This window comes from Talpa europaea (genome assembly GCF_964194135.1).
Source record: "Talpa europaea genome assembly, chromosome: 5".
Lineage (NCBI taxonomy): Eukaryota > Metazoa > Chordata > Mammalia > Eulipotyphla > Talpidae > Talpa > Talpa europaea.
In genome coordinates this window covers 130,435,487-130,453,603 of record NC_140071.1, presented here as the reverse complement: position 1 = coordinate 130,453,603, position 18,117 = coordinate 130,435,487, and the positions used below count along the sequence as shown (strand labels likewise).

General features: G+C 48.1%; 1 protein-coding gene across 1 annotated transcript; it reads left to right on the top strand.

Annotated features, from left to right (window-relative positions):
* Positions 1-211: 211 nt before the first annotated feature.
* On the top strand, positions 212-16,331 carry LOC311170641 (sodium-dependent phosphate transport protein 2B-like; the record flags this gene model as incomplete). The annotated part of the gene is made up of 12 exons (XM_084233018.1): positions 212-314; positions 413-547; positions 1,484-1,612; positions 2,544-2,687; positions 3,941-4,052; positions 7,637-7,832; positions 8,567-8,662; positions 9,104-9,224; positions 10,397-10,564; positions 11,209-11,325; positions 11,428-11,552; positions 15,753-16,331. The coding sequence occupies 12 exons, from the start codon at positions 212-214 to the stop codon at positions 16,329-16,331; spliced, it is 2,025 nt and encodes a 674-aa protein (XP_084089144.1).
* Positions 16,332-18,117: the final 1,786 nt, after the last annotated feature.

Sequence of the window (18,117 nt, the reverse complement as noted above, 5' to 3'; positions counted from 1 at the left end):
TCTCTGTACTCAGGTCTTTGGCAAATTGGAGAGATGGACTCAAGGGCTGAAATTTTGTGCTCACCACTGCTCACCTCCAAGTTGATATCACCACACCCTTCACTCCCCTGCACCCCCTACTGATTTTGCAGTCCCTGCGCTCCCTGCCACAATCACTGAGGGCCCCTCTTTCTGTGGCTGCTCCCCTAACTCTGTTTTCCATCCACAGACCATGGCTTCTTGCCCTGAGCTGGACAATGCCCAGCGCGAATGTACGGAGGGGGCTGCTAGTCGGCCGCGCACCCAGCCCGGGGAAGACGAGGACACCCTCAGAAGTGAGTCAGGTCATCCAGTCTTGGGCTGGCCTCCCTGAGGGCCCAGGGCTCCTGACTCTGACCCCTCATCCCTCATGCCCTGATGTTGGTTTGGACAGATGACCCTGGTCCCCTGTTAACCGAGATAGAGCTTCTGCCGTCCTACACCACCGTGGCTCTGATGGAGGTGCCTGCAGAGAAGGAAGACCCCTGGGATCTGCCTGCCCTTCAGGACAAGGGCATCAAGTGGTCAGGTAAACATGGGGCGGGGGGGGCAGCAGGAGGGGGCCAAGCTCACCACTTCCAGTGACTCTGCCTCATGTCACCCTCCAAGTCCCCACAGTTTCCTGCCCTAGGAGCAGAGGTCCTGGCGGGGGTGGGGGGTGCCCCTGCAGGACCAGGAGGCCTAGACCCTAAAACAGCATGATGACAGGGCACCTTTGGTCCTCACTTTCATTCTCCAACTGTGCCAGGCACTGGGATAGGCACCAGAGAAGTCACTGGGTGATCCTTAGATCCACTGTGACTCACCTGTCCCAGGTACTGTCAGGGGCTGTAGATAGAACTGGTGCTGGGGGGTGTCCTCTCACCTACAAGTAGCCCCCCAGGGAAGTCTTCAGAAGACAGAGAACGTTCTGCAGATCAGCAGGGTGCCAGCAAGCGTTGCACTTAAATTTGCAGGTGCAGATGAAAGGTCGGTCTGTGGATCAGACAGCTGGGCAGGGGTGGGAGGTGGGAGAGAGCAGATGAGGAGCACGTGAAAACTTAGTGGAGAAACAGCAGTCAAGGATGTACAATTCCAGGGTGTATTAGGGCCCAAGCCCTCCCCCAGTGCAAGCGGTAATGGCATGCTTGTGGCCATATTTGAGAAAGTGCTCTGTGCTGTTCTGCAAGTGCTCGGAGAGCCATTTCCTCTGCCCCCACTCCTCAGTGGCAGGTGCTGTGATGGCTCATCAGGAACATGGTTCAGCTGAGCATGGGGCCTGGCTGGGCTGCCTGTGCCACAGCCCAAATGTAGACATGGCTGGCAGTGGTCACTGCAGAGGGCGGCCATTGCTGGGCCTTCTCCAGGCCTTGCTGTGCATCAGAGCTTGCAGCTGCCTGGCCGGTTGGACCAGGGGAGTCTGAGCTCGTTGCAAAGCTCAGTGTTTCAGACACTAAAAGCCTTTGTGCCTTTTCCCCTCCTCCAGACAGAGACACCAAAGGGAAGATTCTCTGTGTCTTCCGAGGGATCGGGACATTCATTTTGCTTCTGGGACTTCTTTACTTGTTCATGTGTTCATTGGATGTGCTCAGCAGTGCCTTCAAGCTGGTTGGAGGTATGGAGGGAGGGGTCGATGACCTGGGGTGAGTCATGTTACTAATTTTCGTTCAGACCTTCGCATCTCGTCTAATTTCCCCTAGCTGCCGCCTCTAGGTTTGTTAGGATTGGAAGACACTCATTTCCTTTGTGAAGTTTATGCATTTTAGAAAACACAGACCTGAGACCTATAAAATGCCATGACCTGAATGTGGGGGCTTAGCTCAGGAGCCCCAGGCAGAGCCGCTTCCAGGTTCTTCAGAACCTGTGTTTGTCCATGAACCCAGGCAGGAAGAGATTTCATTAAAGGCTTATGTGAGGGGATCGCTTTCCATTCATTGACCACCCAACTGAGTGTGTTATGGGATAAGTACATTTTCTGTGTATAAAGAATTTATAGAATTCAGCAATAAAAAAAACTCCAATCCATGAATACATGGCAGCAGATCTAAACAGACAATTCCCCTAAGAAGAGCTGCAGAAAGTTGTTAGATACAAGAACGAATATTCATCATGTTCCCAGTTAGAGAGGTACAGGTGGAGCCACAGGTGATACCATCTCACACCTGTGAGAATGGCACACATTACAAAGACCCCCAACAAGTGCTGCAGAGGGTGTGTAGAACGAGGAATCCCACGGTCCTATTGGTAGGAAGATACACTTCTGCACCTGTTGTGAAAAGCAGTCTGGATTTACCTTAAAAAGGAAATTCTATGGGGGGGTGGGGGGTGGGGGCAGGGGAAAGCAAACATTGTTTAAAAGTGACTAATGATGTAAAAAAAATATAAAAAATTTAACCAAAAAATGGAAAAACCATATGACTCGGTAATACCACTGTTGGGCAAATGTCCATCCCATAAACAGCTGACTATAGTTAAGGCTTCAGTGCACTAGTGACCTGCTAACCCCCATTTCATGCTCATGGGTTGTTTGTTTTTTTTTCTCCCAGCTAAACTTGCTAGCCATTTCTTCAGCAACAACTCTATTATGTCCACGCCTATGGGGGGTCTGGTGATTGGGATGTTGGTGACCGTCCTGGTTCAGAGCTCCAACACGGCTTCCTCCATCGTCGTCAGCATGGTGGCCTCCTCACGTGAGTCCAGGTTCCCACGAGCCCAGACATACCAGCTTTTCACAGCTTGTCTGGGAGTCTGGGACTTACTCTGAAAACATCCACCTGCCATGTGTTCCACTTGGACCCAGGCAGTCTCCCATTTCTAGTCCCATGGGTGAGTTGAACACAAGCTCCGATGCTTGAAAACTCAGAACCGTTCTGTCCAGTCCAGGAGTCCCTAGCCACGTTTGGATCTTTAATTTTATGTAATTTTAATTTTTTTAATGATTTATTTTTATTTATGCATACAAGAACTGGGGTGTAGGTCACACGTGCAGGGGTGAGAGGATTCACCAGAGGCAGAGTGGGGAACAGAACAGGCAGATCCACTGAAATGCACTGCTGAGGGGAGCAGCGGGTGAGACAGGAGAGGTCTGCTGTGCCATGTGGGTCAGCTCCCTGGCTGGGGATCGAACTCGTGCTGCAGTGGCTGGCGATAGCTTGGTAGTGCTGAGACTTTAACTCCTGCACCACCAGGGAGGCCAAATTTTATGCAATTTTAATTTAAATTATAAATTTCAGTTGCACACTTACTGTTTCATAGGGTCAGTGGTCAGGTATTAGTGTCCCCATCTTGGATAGTGTAGGCTCGGGACACCCCCATCACTCTCAGTGCTGGGAATCCAGACCTGTCAGCACAGCGCACATTGGCTTTGGGACAACTGAACTCTGGAAGCTGGTCTGCCAACCCCGACCCTCTGATATTTTCTCTGGCTAAGTGAGGACATACCTCTGATGGGGCCAGATTTAATTAGAAGTTTTTCTGGAGGAAATTAGAAAAAGACATTAGTTCTTCAAAGTACTTACTTTTAATGTCAGGACATTGTGGCAATACAGTATCAATTTTAAGAAATTATACTGCTAGGAATTGGTTATTATAAATAAACAAGTTCTTAAACATTATTTGCTGGTCTTCTGTAAACTGCCCCACCTGTAATTGAAGGAGAGGGGAATTAGCCATTTAAAACTGGGATTCGCAGTGGGCTTATGGAATTCTAGAGATTTCTGAAAATTATGCACATTAAATTTGGCGGGGGTGGTGGGATCATGTGCCTATCTCTATGGAGAGCCACCCTAGTCTTCATGAGATTCACAGCCAGGTGCAGACCCCTCAGAGGTTAAGACCTGCTGCTATAGAGGCCTGTCAGCCTGAATGCGTTCCCCCTGCCTCGGGCCATGAGGACGTGGCCAGGCTGCCTTCCCAAAGTGCCAACCACCTTTCCCACCCTCAGTGCTGACCGTGAGGACCGCCATCCCCGTTGTCATGGGGGCCAACATCGGGACGTCCATCACCAACACCATCGTGGCGCTCATGCAGGCGGGAGACCGCAACGAGTTCCGAAGGTAGGAGGCTCCGCACCAGCCCTGTGCCCCCAGGGCCCCGCTGCTGCCCATGTTGTAGGAACTTCCTTCACCGAGCCCGTGGCAGCAGCTTATCATCCCTGGAGCTGCCGTGGGTACTGGAGGGAGGCGGGCACACACCTACCGGGCAGCTAAACCCAGCCCCCAAGGGGGGGCTGTATAATGTGTCTCCACCACTGTGGGGTCACTGGGCTGAGGGCACAATCCCAGGGGCAAGCGCTGAGCGAGGGGCCTGGACACAAGCTCCCCCCTGGGAGGGGCCTGGAGCAAGGCCAGCCAGGGTAGGATTTCTGTCCCCATGCTCAGAAAAAAACACTCCCAAAGCCTCCATTTGGGACCACTTTTCTTTGTCTTCACGTCATGCTAATAAAATGTGAGAATGTTCTTTGTGGAGGTAAGACCTGAGGATGGTTCAGGATGAACACAGGCAAAGGAAACCATTTTCCTCCAAAAGGTCAATGTGAAAATCAAGTGCATATCCTGGCCTCTCTGCTCAGGGGGGATGGGCCTTTTCCAGAGTTTATTGCAATTCAGAAGCCCTTCAGGCTGGTCTGCACGTTGCTCTGACCGCAGCTCTGCGTGGGCCGCAAGAGCAATCCCCTGGCAGCTGGGGGGCAGCAGACCCCACTCCCTGTCTGCGGGTGACCAGCAGGCAGCGGGAGCCCTCAGGGCCACGCATCCCCCTGAGCCTCGCCAAGGCCTCCTCCCTGCACCAGTGTCCCGAGGTCACGGTCACATTGTGCATCCCCGGGGGCTCCTGCTCGGATTTCTCAAGCAGCGAGTAGACTTTCTCAGCCCCATTTATTCATGTGGAAACATGAACAGGCCACGTACCTCAGGGAGGGCATAGCTGGGACTCGACCCCAGTTTTTTTTCTCCAGAGGTGAGTCCTTCTCTGTTACTCTATTTTTTTTTTAAAGATTTATTTATTCATGCATACAAGAACCGGGGTACAGGCCAGATGTGGGGGAGGGTGAGAGGATTCACCAGAGACAGAGTGGGGAAAGAACAGGCAGACTGACGAAATACACTGCCGAAGGGAGCAGCGGGCGAGACAGGAGAGGTCTGTTGCACCATGTGGGAATCTTGCCGACCAGCTGGGATCAAACTCGTGCTGCAGAGGCTGGGAACAGCTTCACAGCACTGGGCTCAACCACCTGCGCCACCAGGGGAGGCCTGTTACACTGATATTTGCCCCAAATAACTTGTGAAATATACACAGAATCCCTGGAGCTGCCCGCACGTAGGAACGAGATGGACTCCCAGCCCCTGGAGGGGAATCTGGGCAGATTGTCTCAGTGACATCACGGGGGATGAGTGACTTTCTTTCCTGGTGGTTTGGATCATGGCCTTATAGATTCCTGCCACTATTATGATTTCAAACATCTACAGGTGTCTTAAAATATTTTGCCAATTTTGGGGCCTCCCCGGTGGCGCAGCAGTTGAGCTCTGGGTTGCGAAGCTGCCCGCAGCCTCTGCAGTGCCGGTTCGATCCCCGGCTGCTCCCCGGCCACCGGAGGAGGGTCCCACATGGCGCGCGGACCTCTCCTGCCGCCCGCTGCTCCCCTCAGCAGTGTACTTCGGTCCTTCTGCCTGCTCTGCTCCCCGCTCTGGCTCTGGTGAATTCTCTCACCCTCCCGCGCTTCTGACTGTACCCAGTGCTTGTATAAACAAAACAAACAAACAAACAAACAAATAAATAAATAAATAAATAAAAATCTTAAAAAAAAATATTTTGCCAATTAGGTAATATGATAGGTGAAGATTTATACATATGAGTAAATCGCAAGTTAATTTCCCTTATTGCTAATACGTCTCACCAGCTTCTGTCTATTCTAACCCAGCTCCCTTTTGGCTCTGAGTGTTCTGACATGCAGATTTGGGTCTTTCTGTTTGGTTTTCTTTCTTTTTTTTTTTTTCTGAAATAGTCTTTATTGTTTTTTTTCTTGCATGTTATTCCAACGCAGATGCTTCGTACACCAGACCACTTTCCATTTCTCTTTTCACTAAGATTTTGGATGTTTTAGATGTTTGCCCTTTGTCAGTACCAGTGCCCGGCTTCCCACCCTCTGGCAGCAGATGGGTATGAAGACTACTTGGTCTTTCCTCAAGGTCTTCTTGGATATGAGGCTCTTCCTCAGACTGCCTCCTGGGTCTTGCACCCCCACCTAGGCCATGACCTAAGCCCCCCAGGCTGCTGGCCACTCAGGGAATACTCAGAGGCAGCTCAACTTGTACCCAAACTACCAACCTCCCCACTTGAACAGCCCTTCCCAACCCTCATGTCGCCGCCATTTTAGGCCCATGGAGAGGTACTATTTTTTAAAAATTTATTTATTTATGCATACAAGAGCTGAGGTACTGGCCAATGATGCAGGGGGGTGAGAGGATTCACCAGAGACAGACTGGGCAACAGAACAGGCAGATTGACCGAATTACACTGCTGAGGGGAGCAGCGGATGAGGCAGGAGAGGTCTGCTGCGCCATGTGGGTAGCTCCCTGGCAAGCTGGGGATCTAACTCATGCTGCAGAGGCTGCGGTTTGCTTCTTAGTGCGGTGCTTAACCCCTTGCACCACCAGGGAGGCCCCCGATGTGTAGAGGTACTACTGAGGAAAACATTTACCCTTTTGTTCTTTTGAAACCCCTGTTAGGCTGTTTGGCTTGTAGATGGCAACTGAAGGGGTTGGGTATGGGCACTCCCAAGTGTTCCTAGAAGGTCCCCACAAGCTGCACAGTCTGGCAGCCCTTTGCTCTCCCTCTGTGGCTGGCCTTTGGACCAACATGCTCCTCACTGTTATCCCCAGTAACATGCACACTACAGTCCCCAGTTCCTGAAACTCTGCTCAACAACTGATCATCGGTCAGGACACACCCAAGCAGTCCCCCCAACCAACTGAAGACACCTGGAGTGTAAACAGAGCCTCAGGCCCCTCACTCTCTGTGCGGCAGGCCTCTCCTGTCTTGCGCACTGCTTCTCTTAGCAGTGCATTGAAATACATATTCTAAATAATAAAAAATCAATCAATCAATAAGCACCTTTGAGCACCTTTCCAGAGCACAAAAAAAAAAAAAAAGAAAAGAAAAGAAAAAAGGATTACATTTGCGTCCAGAGTTTTAATAAGCACCCCATCCTGTTCCTGCCTTTGCAAAGGAAGCTTGTCCTCCACCCTCATGATTCTAAGTGGGCTGATGCAGTTTTCCAAAAACTGGTCCCTGAGCTAATTTTTGTATCCATCATATGTCGAGTTCCTTGTGTCCCGCTCAGCAGAGAAGGCTGTGTGCTCCGTCGCCTGGTGAGAAGGGTTCTGTCCACACCGGGACACAAGATCTTGGGCAGTGCCCACACAGTTTCCACCCCCTAGCTTTCTTACCCTCAGTTCCTCACTGATAAAATGGGAATATTAATAACACACACTTGGGGATTTGTGTACAAATCCCTCCTCAGTTATAAACTAAGATTATACACATGCGAGTCCATGTATCAGGGGCATCTAGAGAAGACTCGGTACTGACCTGTCTAGACTGGTGACTAATCTCACTGTGACTTGGGGGTGCTGTCCTGTAGGGCTTTTGCAGGTGCCACCGTTGATGACTTCTTCAACTTCCTCACCGTGTTTGTGCTCTTGCCTCTGGAGGCTGCCACCCATTACCTGGAGACCCTGTCTAACCTTGTTGTAGAGACCTTCCACTTCAAGAATGGAGAGGATGCCCCGGCACTCCTGAAAGTTGTCACAGTTCCCTTGACAAAGCTCATTATCCAGGTAACCCAGCTTTGTTCAGAGCGGGCAGAGCTCATGTACCTCTCTGACCCCCCTTGTTCAGTGAGGCAAACGCGGTGGAGAAGCATGAGGGCCTGTAATCACTGCTCTGTAGCTGCCTCTGGAAAAGACCGGGAGAGCAAAACTTTTGGGATACTTGTTCCAGAAATTTGCCTCTTTTATCTCCTTGACTTCAGTTGTGTATGGCATCTTTATTGGGATCAGGACGGGAGCTGCTAAATACTCAAGGGTTTTTCATTGCACTGCTGGAGCCGTTATGTCCCCACGATGAACCTCGGTCCCAGGGGGTTCACTGATTAAGGATTATCCAACCCCTGACCAAAGAGGCAGGTTGCTGTCTCATGCCTCTTGTCCACTAGGGTCTGCTATGTTATTGAAATAAATGTCAGTAGGCTTCGTGGACATGGCCCTGGAAAGAAAGGGCCAGCTTGGACCTTCCCTTCCACTCTGTCCTTCTGTATTTCCATGTCATTGGTCCCCCAGTGAATGTAGCCCATTCCTACACACCAACCTTGATTCAGCTCATCGTTGTTAACTTACCAAATGCTCGCTGACCTCCAGGTGCTGTGCTCCACCCTGGGAGGGCAGCTAGGGGGAGCCACAGGTGACTCCTGCAGGGGCTCACTGTCAGGTTCCTGCCCACCGAACCCCTCTAGCATGGACACATGACCCTTCCACAGTCAGCTATGATGACTCTCGTTTATTACCTTCCTCAGTTGGATGTAAATGTTATCAACCAAATTGCGATGAATGATGAATCTGTCAAAGACAAAAGTCTGGTCAAGATTTGGTGTGAAACTTTTACCAATATGGTGAGTTTGTAAAAATATTTCTGGGTGGGTAAACAGCTGCATCTGTACTTTAAGCAAAACCTTCATTAAAGAAGGGAAAAACCTAGGGGGAAGAAAATTAGGAACTCATGAATAATAAATACCGGCCAGTGAGAACACTTGAAAACACAAGTTCTTAAATTCTGGGTGGACAGAAAGAAGGAATAGGACAGACAACCCGCTTTGCTCCATCTCCCACAACACAAGCATATTGTTGCTGGCTGGTCCTTACGTAGGTGTCTCTTGGCTTATCTCTCCTGCCTCTGTGTTTCCACTGGTGGCTTGACATGTGGAAATAGTGCGTCGTGCTCACAGGTGCATACACCTGTGTGTATGGTGATGCCCCCACTCCCCACATTATCTGCTGCTCCCACCAAAAGAGAGAACTGGGGATTGTAAATACTATTCTCGTATTTGTCACAGACTCAGGTGAATGTCACCGTCCCCTCACCTGAGAACTGCACCTCCCCGTCCCTCTGTTGGACGGATGGTGTCTCCACCTGGACCACCAAGAATGTGACCAACAAGGAGAACATCGCCAAGTGTGAGTGGGGCAGGCAGACCTCAGCCATGGGTTGGGGGGAACTGCCTGGGGGGCCGATGGGTGTTGCTTATGTGTGTGGAGCCCCAGTCACAAAGGGAAGAAGGACAGTGAGATTTACTGAGCACAGACGCAACCTGTTCATTGAGCTACTTGCTTCCACTGCAGAGGAAACTGAGGCTCAGGGCAGGTGACAGACCCAAGGTCTCACAGGAGGGGCAGACGTGGGGCCTGACACCCAGTTCTCTGGCAGTTCCAGCTCCTCCTCAGACATCATCAGCACACTCTAGAGTGTTCCCTCCAGGAGCCTTGGCTTCCTCTTGGTAGAGACTCTAATGAGGTGACAACCAGAGGGGTAGGAGATGTTGGGCCCACACAGAACAGACATAGCACCCTCAGGCACGAGTCCCTACTATGCACCAGCCCCACTCACGGCCCTGGCTGGGGCACTAAGCAAGTAGTGAGCCTCCTGCCAGATGCTCCTGTTTTTCTGAAATAGCAGGAATGCACGTGATTTCATGATATTATTTCTATATGTGATATGATGTAACATTGTATCTGCAAACTTCTCCAGACCAGACATCTTTAATTTTTCTATGCATTCCTTTTATACCATTTGTATTTCTCTGCTTCTTGTCCTCCTATTCACTATCCCATGTGTACGTTAATTGTGAGCAGGTGTGCTTCACCACACGGAATCAAGCCCCCCATCCGTACCCTAGGTGCTATACATCCATTTCTATATACATGTTTTGCTGGAACCATCATGAGGGCACCCAGAGAGTTTAAAAAACAAGGATGTTTAAATTAACAATACCCCTACTTGCAGGTCTTACCCTCCTCAAATATTTTGTTTTAAGCAACCCCAGCATAGTGAGTAAAGCACACATGGGATTCAGAGGTAGAAGATCTGGCTGGAGGCCAGTGTCACCCCTGACCTACTGAATGACTTGAAGGATTTCACTTCATCTTCGAGCATCAGCTGATGCACCTCCCAGAACATGTTCTCAGGGCTACATGTAGATGCAAGGGAGGCTGGGTGTCTGGACTGTCACATGTCAAATTAAAAACCAGGTTCTGCTACTCTAGGGCAGAAAGATGTTCAGGAATAAATAATACTCTGTGGCCTTGGGTGGTCTCTGTGCTCCTAACAGGATTTCCCATGGTCTCCTCAGGCCAGCACATCTTTGTGAATTTCAACCTCCCGGATTATGCTGTTGGCATTATTCTGCTGATTGCCTCCCTGCTGGTCCTCTGTGGCTGCCTGATCATGTTCGTCAATATCCTGGGCTCCATGCTCAGGGGGCAGGTAGCTGCTGTCATTAAGAAGACCATCAACACTGGTAAGTACACTGACCCCATCCTGGACCTTCTAGGACTTGGCATCTCTATGGACATCCTGAGAGGGGAGGGCCTTAGAAATTTGTGTCTCACAGTGCTGCAGACAGGGATATTCAAGATCAGAGCGCCCATCAGGTCAGAGTCTACGGGCACCTGCTTCCTGTTTTACAGGTGGCCACCTTCTCACTGTGTTCTTACATGCAGGAGGGAGTGGAGAAGATGTGAGGTCTCTCTTCTATAAAGGCACTAATCCACTCATGACCTAGCTACCTCCCAAAGCCCATCTCTGACAGAATCACATTGAGGGTTAGGGTTACAATATCTGAATATAATGGGGCATCCTTCAGTGCACAGCAGTTGGGTACAGCATTGCTCACCTCTGACCTACAGTGATTATGTATCTTTGTTTTTTACCCTTCTTACCACACACCCACTCCTGTGGATCCACCATGCAAATATGCAGGGTTAAGGATTCTAAAATTAAAATATGCACTTTCAGACCATGGTGCGGGGTGGTTGGCATTTACACAACTTAACGATCTTTTCCCAGCCCATTCCCCCTGGGGCCCTATAGATGTTCCAACCGGATCGCCATTTCCTGCATTCCCTAGAAGGGCAGTGAAGACCTGTTCCTTCTGTCTTCCAGATTTCCCCTTCCCTTTCACCTGGGTGACCGGCTACCTGGCCATCCTTGTGGGAGCGGGCATAACCTTCCTTGTGCAGAGCAGCTCCGTGTTCACAACTGCCATGACCCCACTGTATGGTGAGTTTTACTCTGGCTTCTCCATCTGGCCACCAATGCCATGCTCCATATACTTTGTGACTGATACTATGGCTTTTGTGTCTCCTCCTTCCACCCCCCCAGGTATTGGCGTGATATCCATTGAGAGGGCATATCCACTTACTCTGGGCTCCATCATTGGTTCCACCACCACCTCCATCCTGGCCGCCCTAGCCAGCCCTGGCAACACTTTGAGGAGCTCACTCCAGGTCAGTAAATGCTGAGTGGAGTAGGAGTTCTATGTCTGGGATACATCTCTATACATGATCTTATAAACAGATGGCTTCAAACAAAAGGCAAGCTTTTTTGTTACAATACAAGGAAAAGTCACTACCACACAGCTTGGAAAACAGTCAAAGCCCACTACTCCAGGCCTCCCTGGTTGTTCAAGGGGTTAAGCATCAGCACTATGACGCTCTCTGCAACTAACACAGTACAATTTCCATCCCCAGCCAGGGAGCTAACTCACATGGTGTAGCAGACCTCTCCTGTCTCGCCCGCTGTACCCCTCAGCAGTGAGTTTCAATCTACCTGTTCTGTTCCCTGCTCTGTCTCTGGTGAATCCTCTCACCCCCTCCCCACACACACCTCTGGCCTGTACCCCAGCTCTTCTATGCATAAATAAATCAATCTTTGAAAAAAAAAAAAAACACAACGCCCGTAGATGGAGACTCCCATTGTCAGTTTTTTGTTATTTTATTTTTGGAGAAAAAGAAAACAATTTTAAAAAGCAAATACCAACCAGCATCCCTTATGTCCCTTTCACCCTATCTCCCACTCCCCCACCCTTTCCACCTCTGGTACCCCCAGTTCCATTATCAATATCTTTGTCAGGTCATTGGCTTTGTCTCTTATATTATTGTTATTGGTGTTTACCTTTCTGGATAACTTAGCTTAGCATAATTCCCTCAAGTTCCTTCCATTTTGTTGCAAAGAGTAAATTTCATTTTTCTTTATAGTCAAATAGTATTCCATCATGTAATATAGCATACCCTGTTAACCAAACCTCTATCATTGGGCACATTGGTGGTTTTCATATCTTATTTGTTGTAAATAATCTATAGTAAGCATTGTGGAAACTATAATTTTTCAAGTTCGTGTTTTCATAGTCTTTGGATCAATATCCCGAAGTGTAATTGCTGGATCATATGGTATAATTACTTTAGTTTTTGAAGATAAATCAAGACCACTTGTCAAATGGCTGCACCAATATAAAATCCCACCAACAGTGTATCAGGTTCTTTTTAATCCCATGTTCTCACCGACACTTGTTGTTAGGAGTCTTTGGAATAGACACCGTTCTTACTGATGTAAGATGATTTCTCATTGTGATCTGGATTTGCTTTTCCATTATTAAAATGGTGATAAACACTTTTTCATATATCTTGTTACCCATCTATTTATCCTCCTTGGAAAAGTCCTATTCAGATCTTCTGCCTATTTTTTGATTGGGTTATTTGTTTTTTATATTTAATATAGTGTTAAGTTTTTTAGTTCTTTCATTTTTTGTCTGTTTCCTTCCCCCATCCTTTTAGCCTCAGAGCCCTCAAGATATTTGTGATGTCTACGGTTTTTGAACTGCTCTACATTTTCAAATTGTCTGCTATGCAAATATCTAGTATTCGTTTCTATCATTCTGAGTTTGCTACATTAAGTCTATCAGATTCCCTCCATTTTGTTGAAAATGGCTGCATTTCATCCTTTCTTATACTACTCAGTACTCCATGGTATGGATATCCTACATCTTTTTGATCTAATCATCCATCAATGTACATTTGTGCTATTTCTTGTCCTACTTATTGTAAATAATGTTTCTATGAACAGTATGTAACATTTTGTTGTTGTTGTTGTTGATGATAGTTTCACACTCTTTGGTGTAGGTGACTACGAGTGGGGTTGCTAGGTTATATGGCACTTCCATTTTAAATTTTTTAAGGTATGTTCAGATTGTTTTTCATAATAGGTACCCAGTTTACATTCCCATTAACAGTGCAATAGAGTTCCTGTTTCTCCATGTTCTCTCCAACACTTTTTTGGAAGGTCTTTTTTTTTTTTTTTTAAAGATTTATTTATTTATTTATTTATTTTTTATTTATACAAGAGCTGAGGTAGAGTCCAGAGTCACGGGAGGGTGAGAGGATTCACCAGAGACGGAGCTGGGAGCAGATCAGGCAGATGGACCGAAAGCACTGCTGAGGGGAGCAGTGGGCGAGACAGGAGAGGTTTGCCTCGCCATGTGAGAATCTCCCTGGCCGGCCGGGAATCAAACCGGCACTGCAGAGGCTGCGGACAGCTTCACAGCGCTGTGCTCAACCTGCTGCGCCACCGGGTAGGCCCCAGTTGGAGGTCTTTTTATTTTTTATTTATATTTTTTGAAGATTTATTTATTTATACAAGCACTGAGTACAGTCAGAAGCATGGGAGGGTGAGAGAATTCACCAGAGCCAGAGCAGGGACCAGAAGAGGCAGACTGACTGAAATACACTGCTGAGGGGAGCAGCGGGCACAGCAGGAGAGTTCTGTCGTGCCATGTGGAACCCTCACCGGTAGCCGGGTTTGCAGCGAACTGGCACTGCAGAGGCTGTGGGCAGCTTTGCAGCCCAGTGCTCAACTACTGTGCCACCAGGGGAGGCCCTGGGGGTCTTTTAAATATGTGCCATCCTCATGGGCGTGAGATGGTATCTCATTGTAGCGCTAACCTCATCTTCAATATTAGAGGTAAGGATAACAGCTTTTTACATGTTTTTTGGCTTTCTGGATATCCTTTTTGGTGAATTATCTGTTAATACCCTGCTGTCCATTTATTAATTGGCATATCATGTTTTTTTGTTATTGTTGAATTGTTTGAGTATTTTTATAATTTTTGGATATTGATCCCTTATTAGTTATATGTTGGTTAAATATTTTCTCCCATTCAATCTGGTGTCTTTTTAAGTGCTTGTATTTTTTTTCCATTGTGTAGAAGCTTAACTTGAAGTAATCCCCATTGTTTGTTTTTGCTTTAAATTCCCTTGTCGTAGGAGTCATCAAAAATATCTTTTTCATTGATGTCATCAAATGTATTTCCAACATGTCCTTCTATGTATTTCATTCTAGAAGATATTATATCTAAACTGTTAATCCATTTGGAGTTTATTTTTGTGTATACTGATAGGGTGTGTACCACTTCTTTCATAACCAGTTATTGAAATGTTTTAGTAGTCAATTTTTTTTATAGTAATTTTCTTTTTCTTTTTTTTATTTCTTATTTTTATTTATTTATTTTTTTAAATAGAGGCATGTTTTATTTATTTATTTGTTTGTTTGTTTGTTTTGTTTATACAAGCACTGGGTACAGTCAGAAGCACGGGAGGGTGAGAGAATTCACCAGAGCCAGAGCGGGGAGCAGAGCAGGCAGAAGGACCAAGTACACTGCTGAGGGGAGCAGCGGGCGGCAGGAGAGGTCTGCGCGCCATGTGGGACCCTCCTCCGGTGGCCGGGGAGCAGCCGGGGATCAAACCGGCGCCGCAGAGGCCGCGGGCAGCATCGCAACCCAGCGCTCAACCGCTGCGCCACCGGGGAGGCCCCAGTAGTCAATTTTTTTTAAAAGTAAAAACCAAACAAACAGGGGGTCAATTTAATATTGTACTTGATTTAGTTCATTAACATTTCAATTTATAATCAATATAAAAAATTAGTGCTGTATTTACATCCTTTTTGGGAGCAAGTCTTTGAAATCCAGTTTGTGTTTTCCACCCACAGCACATCTCAGTGGAATGCAGTCTCGCTGCACATGCTCAGTGGCTTAGGAGGCTGGTGGTTACTATATGGGTTGGTTACGACCGGTCCAAACCCCCAGCACGATGCCTGGCATCTCGTGAGCTCACATAGGAAAGTGACAAACTGTGTGGTCTTCGAAGCAGGCTACCTGGTGTGAATCCCACCTGTACCACATCCACCTGTGTGACTTTGGGAAAATTGCTTAACCTCCTGCTGCCTCAGTTCCCTCCCATATAAGGCAGGGATTATTCAGTAGTGACATCATAGGGTATCTTTGGCTGATGAGACCACATAATGTGCTTTGAATGGACCCCCACAAAGTGAATATACTATGAGGATTAGTTGCTGCTCTATTATTTTTAGTGTCAATATAAGCCTCCTTCCTTTTCTCCCTTCTCTAAAATTGTGCCATCGAATCAGAAATACCAGCTTTGCTGTAAGACTTTTCTCTGTCCCATCAGCTTTAAGCTGCTCAACTGAAAACATCATAACCAAGACACACAGTAGGTCTTCAGGTCATGGAGGTCTGGGCCAAGCTAAGGAGACAAGGAAACCCTTGATTCTGCCTAGGTGCTGCTGGGTGACCCCCTATTTCCCCCCTTCACCACACAACAGACCCACTCACCTGGGCAATTTCTACTGTGTTTCAGATTGCGCTGTGCCACTTATTCATTATCATCTCCGGTGTCTTGCTGTGGTACCCCATCCCGTTCACCCGCCTGCCCATCCGCCTGGCCAAGGCACTGGGCAGCATCTCAGCTAAGTACCGCTGGTTTGCTGTCTTCTACCTGATCTTCTTCTTCTTCCTGGTCCCACTGGCACTGTTTGGCTTCCTGATGGCTGACTGGCCAGTACAAGTGGGTCTGGGGGTGCTGTTCACCCTGGTGCTCCTTTCGGTGGTGATCATCAATCTCCTGCAGTCCCGCTGCCCGAGCATCCTGCCCAGGAAGCTGCAGGACTGGGACTTCCTGCCCCTGTGGATGCGCTCGCTCAAACCCTGGGACAACCTGGTCTCCTTGGCCACCAGGTGCTGCCAGACGCACTGCTGCTGCTGCTGCCCCAAGTGCAGCAAGTGCACGGAGGACCTGAAGGAGGGACAAGACACCCCAGTGCAGACCCCTGTACTCTCTGAGAACTTGGCCATGGGCACAGAGGCCAACGTTAGGGTTCCCATGGCCCAAGTGGATGCTCTGGGCAGAAATACCGTCTCTAGCAGCACAGCCTTGTAGGGGTGGCTAAAGGCAGGTGCAGGAGCCCCTCGCTGCATAAGCCCATGCTGCTCCAGGTCCTGCATGGACATTGAAGGGATTTGTTCCTCACTGAGAAATGTATCCACAGTCTCTGCTTCTGGGTCTCCCACTCGCAGGCAGGTAGAGGGTGACCCTGGGAATGAAATGGGCTAGACAGTTGACCGCAGCCACCCACCCCTGCCCACAGCTGGACCTACATTCAGCCTCAAGCCATTCTTTTCTGCAGAAAATACCCCACGAGAAAATACTCCTTTTTCCTACATTCACAAAATTGTTAAGTCATTTATGGATGGTTAGAAATACAAATAAAGAAAATTATACATATTTATATCACACATTTATAATTACATATTCATATGTGTGAATGTGTAAGAAAATAAAACTATATTTCTATTTTTGCCCTAATTTTTTGGCCATGAAATTATATTCTTTTGTCTATATTGAAAAACTATAACAGTAAAAAAATTGGACCAGTCCCAGGAAGTATATCAGTTGGGTGGCTTGATTTGACCCAGGAGAATCTCCTCTGAGGGACAAATTTTCATCTCCAACATCTCACCTGAGGAGCCCAGGAGTTTTCCTAGAACTTCAAGAAACCTCCCCAGTGACTGCCGGTAGTTGCTGATGGGCCAGGAAATCCCTTTGGCTTTGGCCCCACTGCACTCTGAGTCTGGAAAGGAAGAAGGAGCTGGAGGTAAAGGTCATGTGGCTCTCGGGGCTGCTGCGTGTCCCTTGTCACTTCCGTCCCTCTCTGCTACCTTCCCGCTGTACCCATCTACTGGCCTCTGGGGCCTCTGGGGAGTTGGAGCCCTGGCTGGCCCCCCCTGGGTACGAAGGCAGGACTCACCCTCAGCGCTCTTGGCTGTGATGTGGGAAGGGACTCTTTTTCAGAGAATGTTGGAGAATGAAATAAAAATGCTTGTGAAAGCATTTCATGGACTGTGCTAGGGAGTCGCTCCTGGGACCCTACATTCTTTCCAGGGAACCTCAAAATTTCCCCTGAGCATCAGGCAGGGTGTGCTTAGCATGGGATGGCAGTCAAGGAAGGCACCACCTATTTTCCAGGAACTTCAAGGATTCCGCAAAAGAAAAACAGAAGAGCAGGTGCCTGAGAGTTGCCAGGGGGCTGGCCAGGGGGAGTCAGCTCAACCTGAGAGCAAATCCTATCGCAGCCTTAACATCTGTGACCTGGGGCAAGTTATTTAGCTTCTGTGACCCAGGAGCTTCTATCTCAGATATATGAAGGTGTTTATTTTGCAGAGTAGTTTGAAGGATTGGAGATTTCCTCAAATATCTAGTATTAGCATCTCTCCCACACCGCCCCTTCACAAACCACTCACGTTTGCTGCAGGCTAAAAAGCGATATTTGTGAAATCATGGGGTTGATAAGTGAGTCCTGATTTTTAACGTTTTCTAATGAGTATTAAGGCAAGTGAACAATAACTTTAAAAAACGTTAAAGTTCACTCAAGTCCACCTAGAAACATTTCCTGCGACTCCAGGGGTATAAATGCTACAGTTAAGGGAACACGGAAATTCTGGAATAAAAGTTAGCGTGTTCCTTGGCATGTGGTACAGTTCAAATACACACAATTTTGCTGTCTCTGCTGAGTAAGCACAGAACAGGTGAGAGATTAGCTGCCTCAGAGCTGGGAGGAGGGAGGTTAGAAAGGCTTCCTAGCAGAGGTGACATCCAAACAGCCTCAAAGTCTGAACCTGCTGAGACCTCTCCTGGCAGCTGAAAGGGCTCCCGCTTAGGAGGAGGG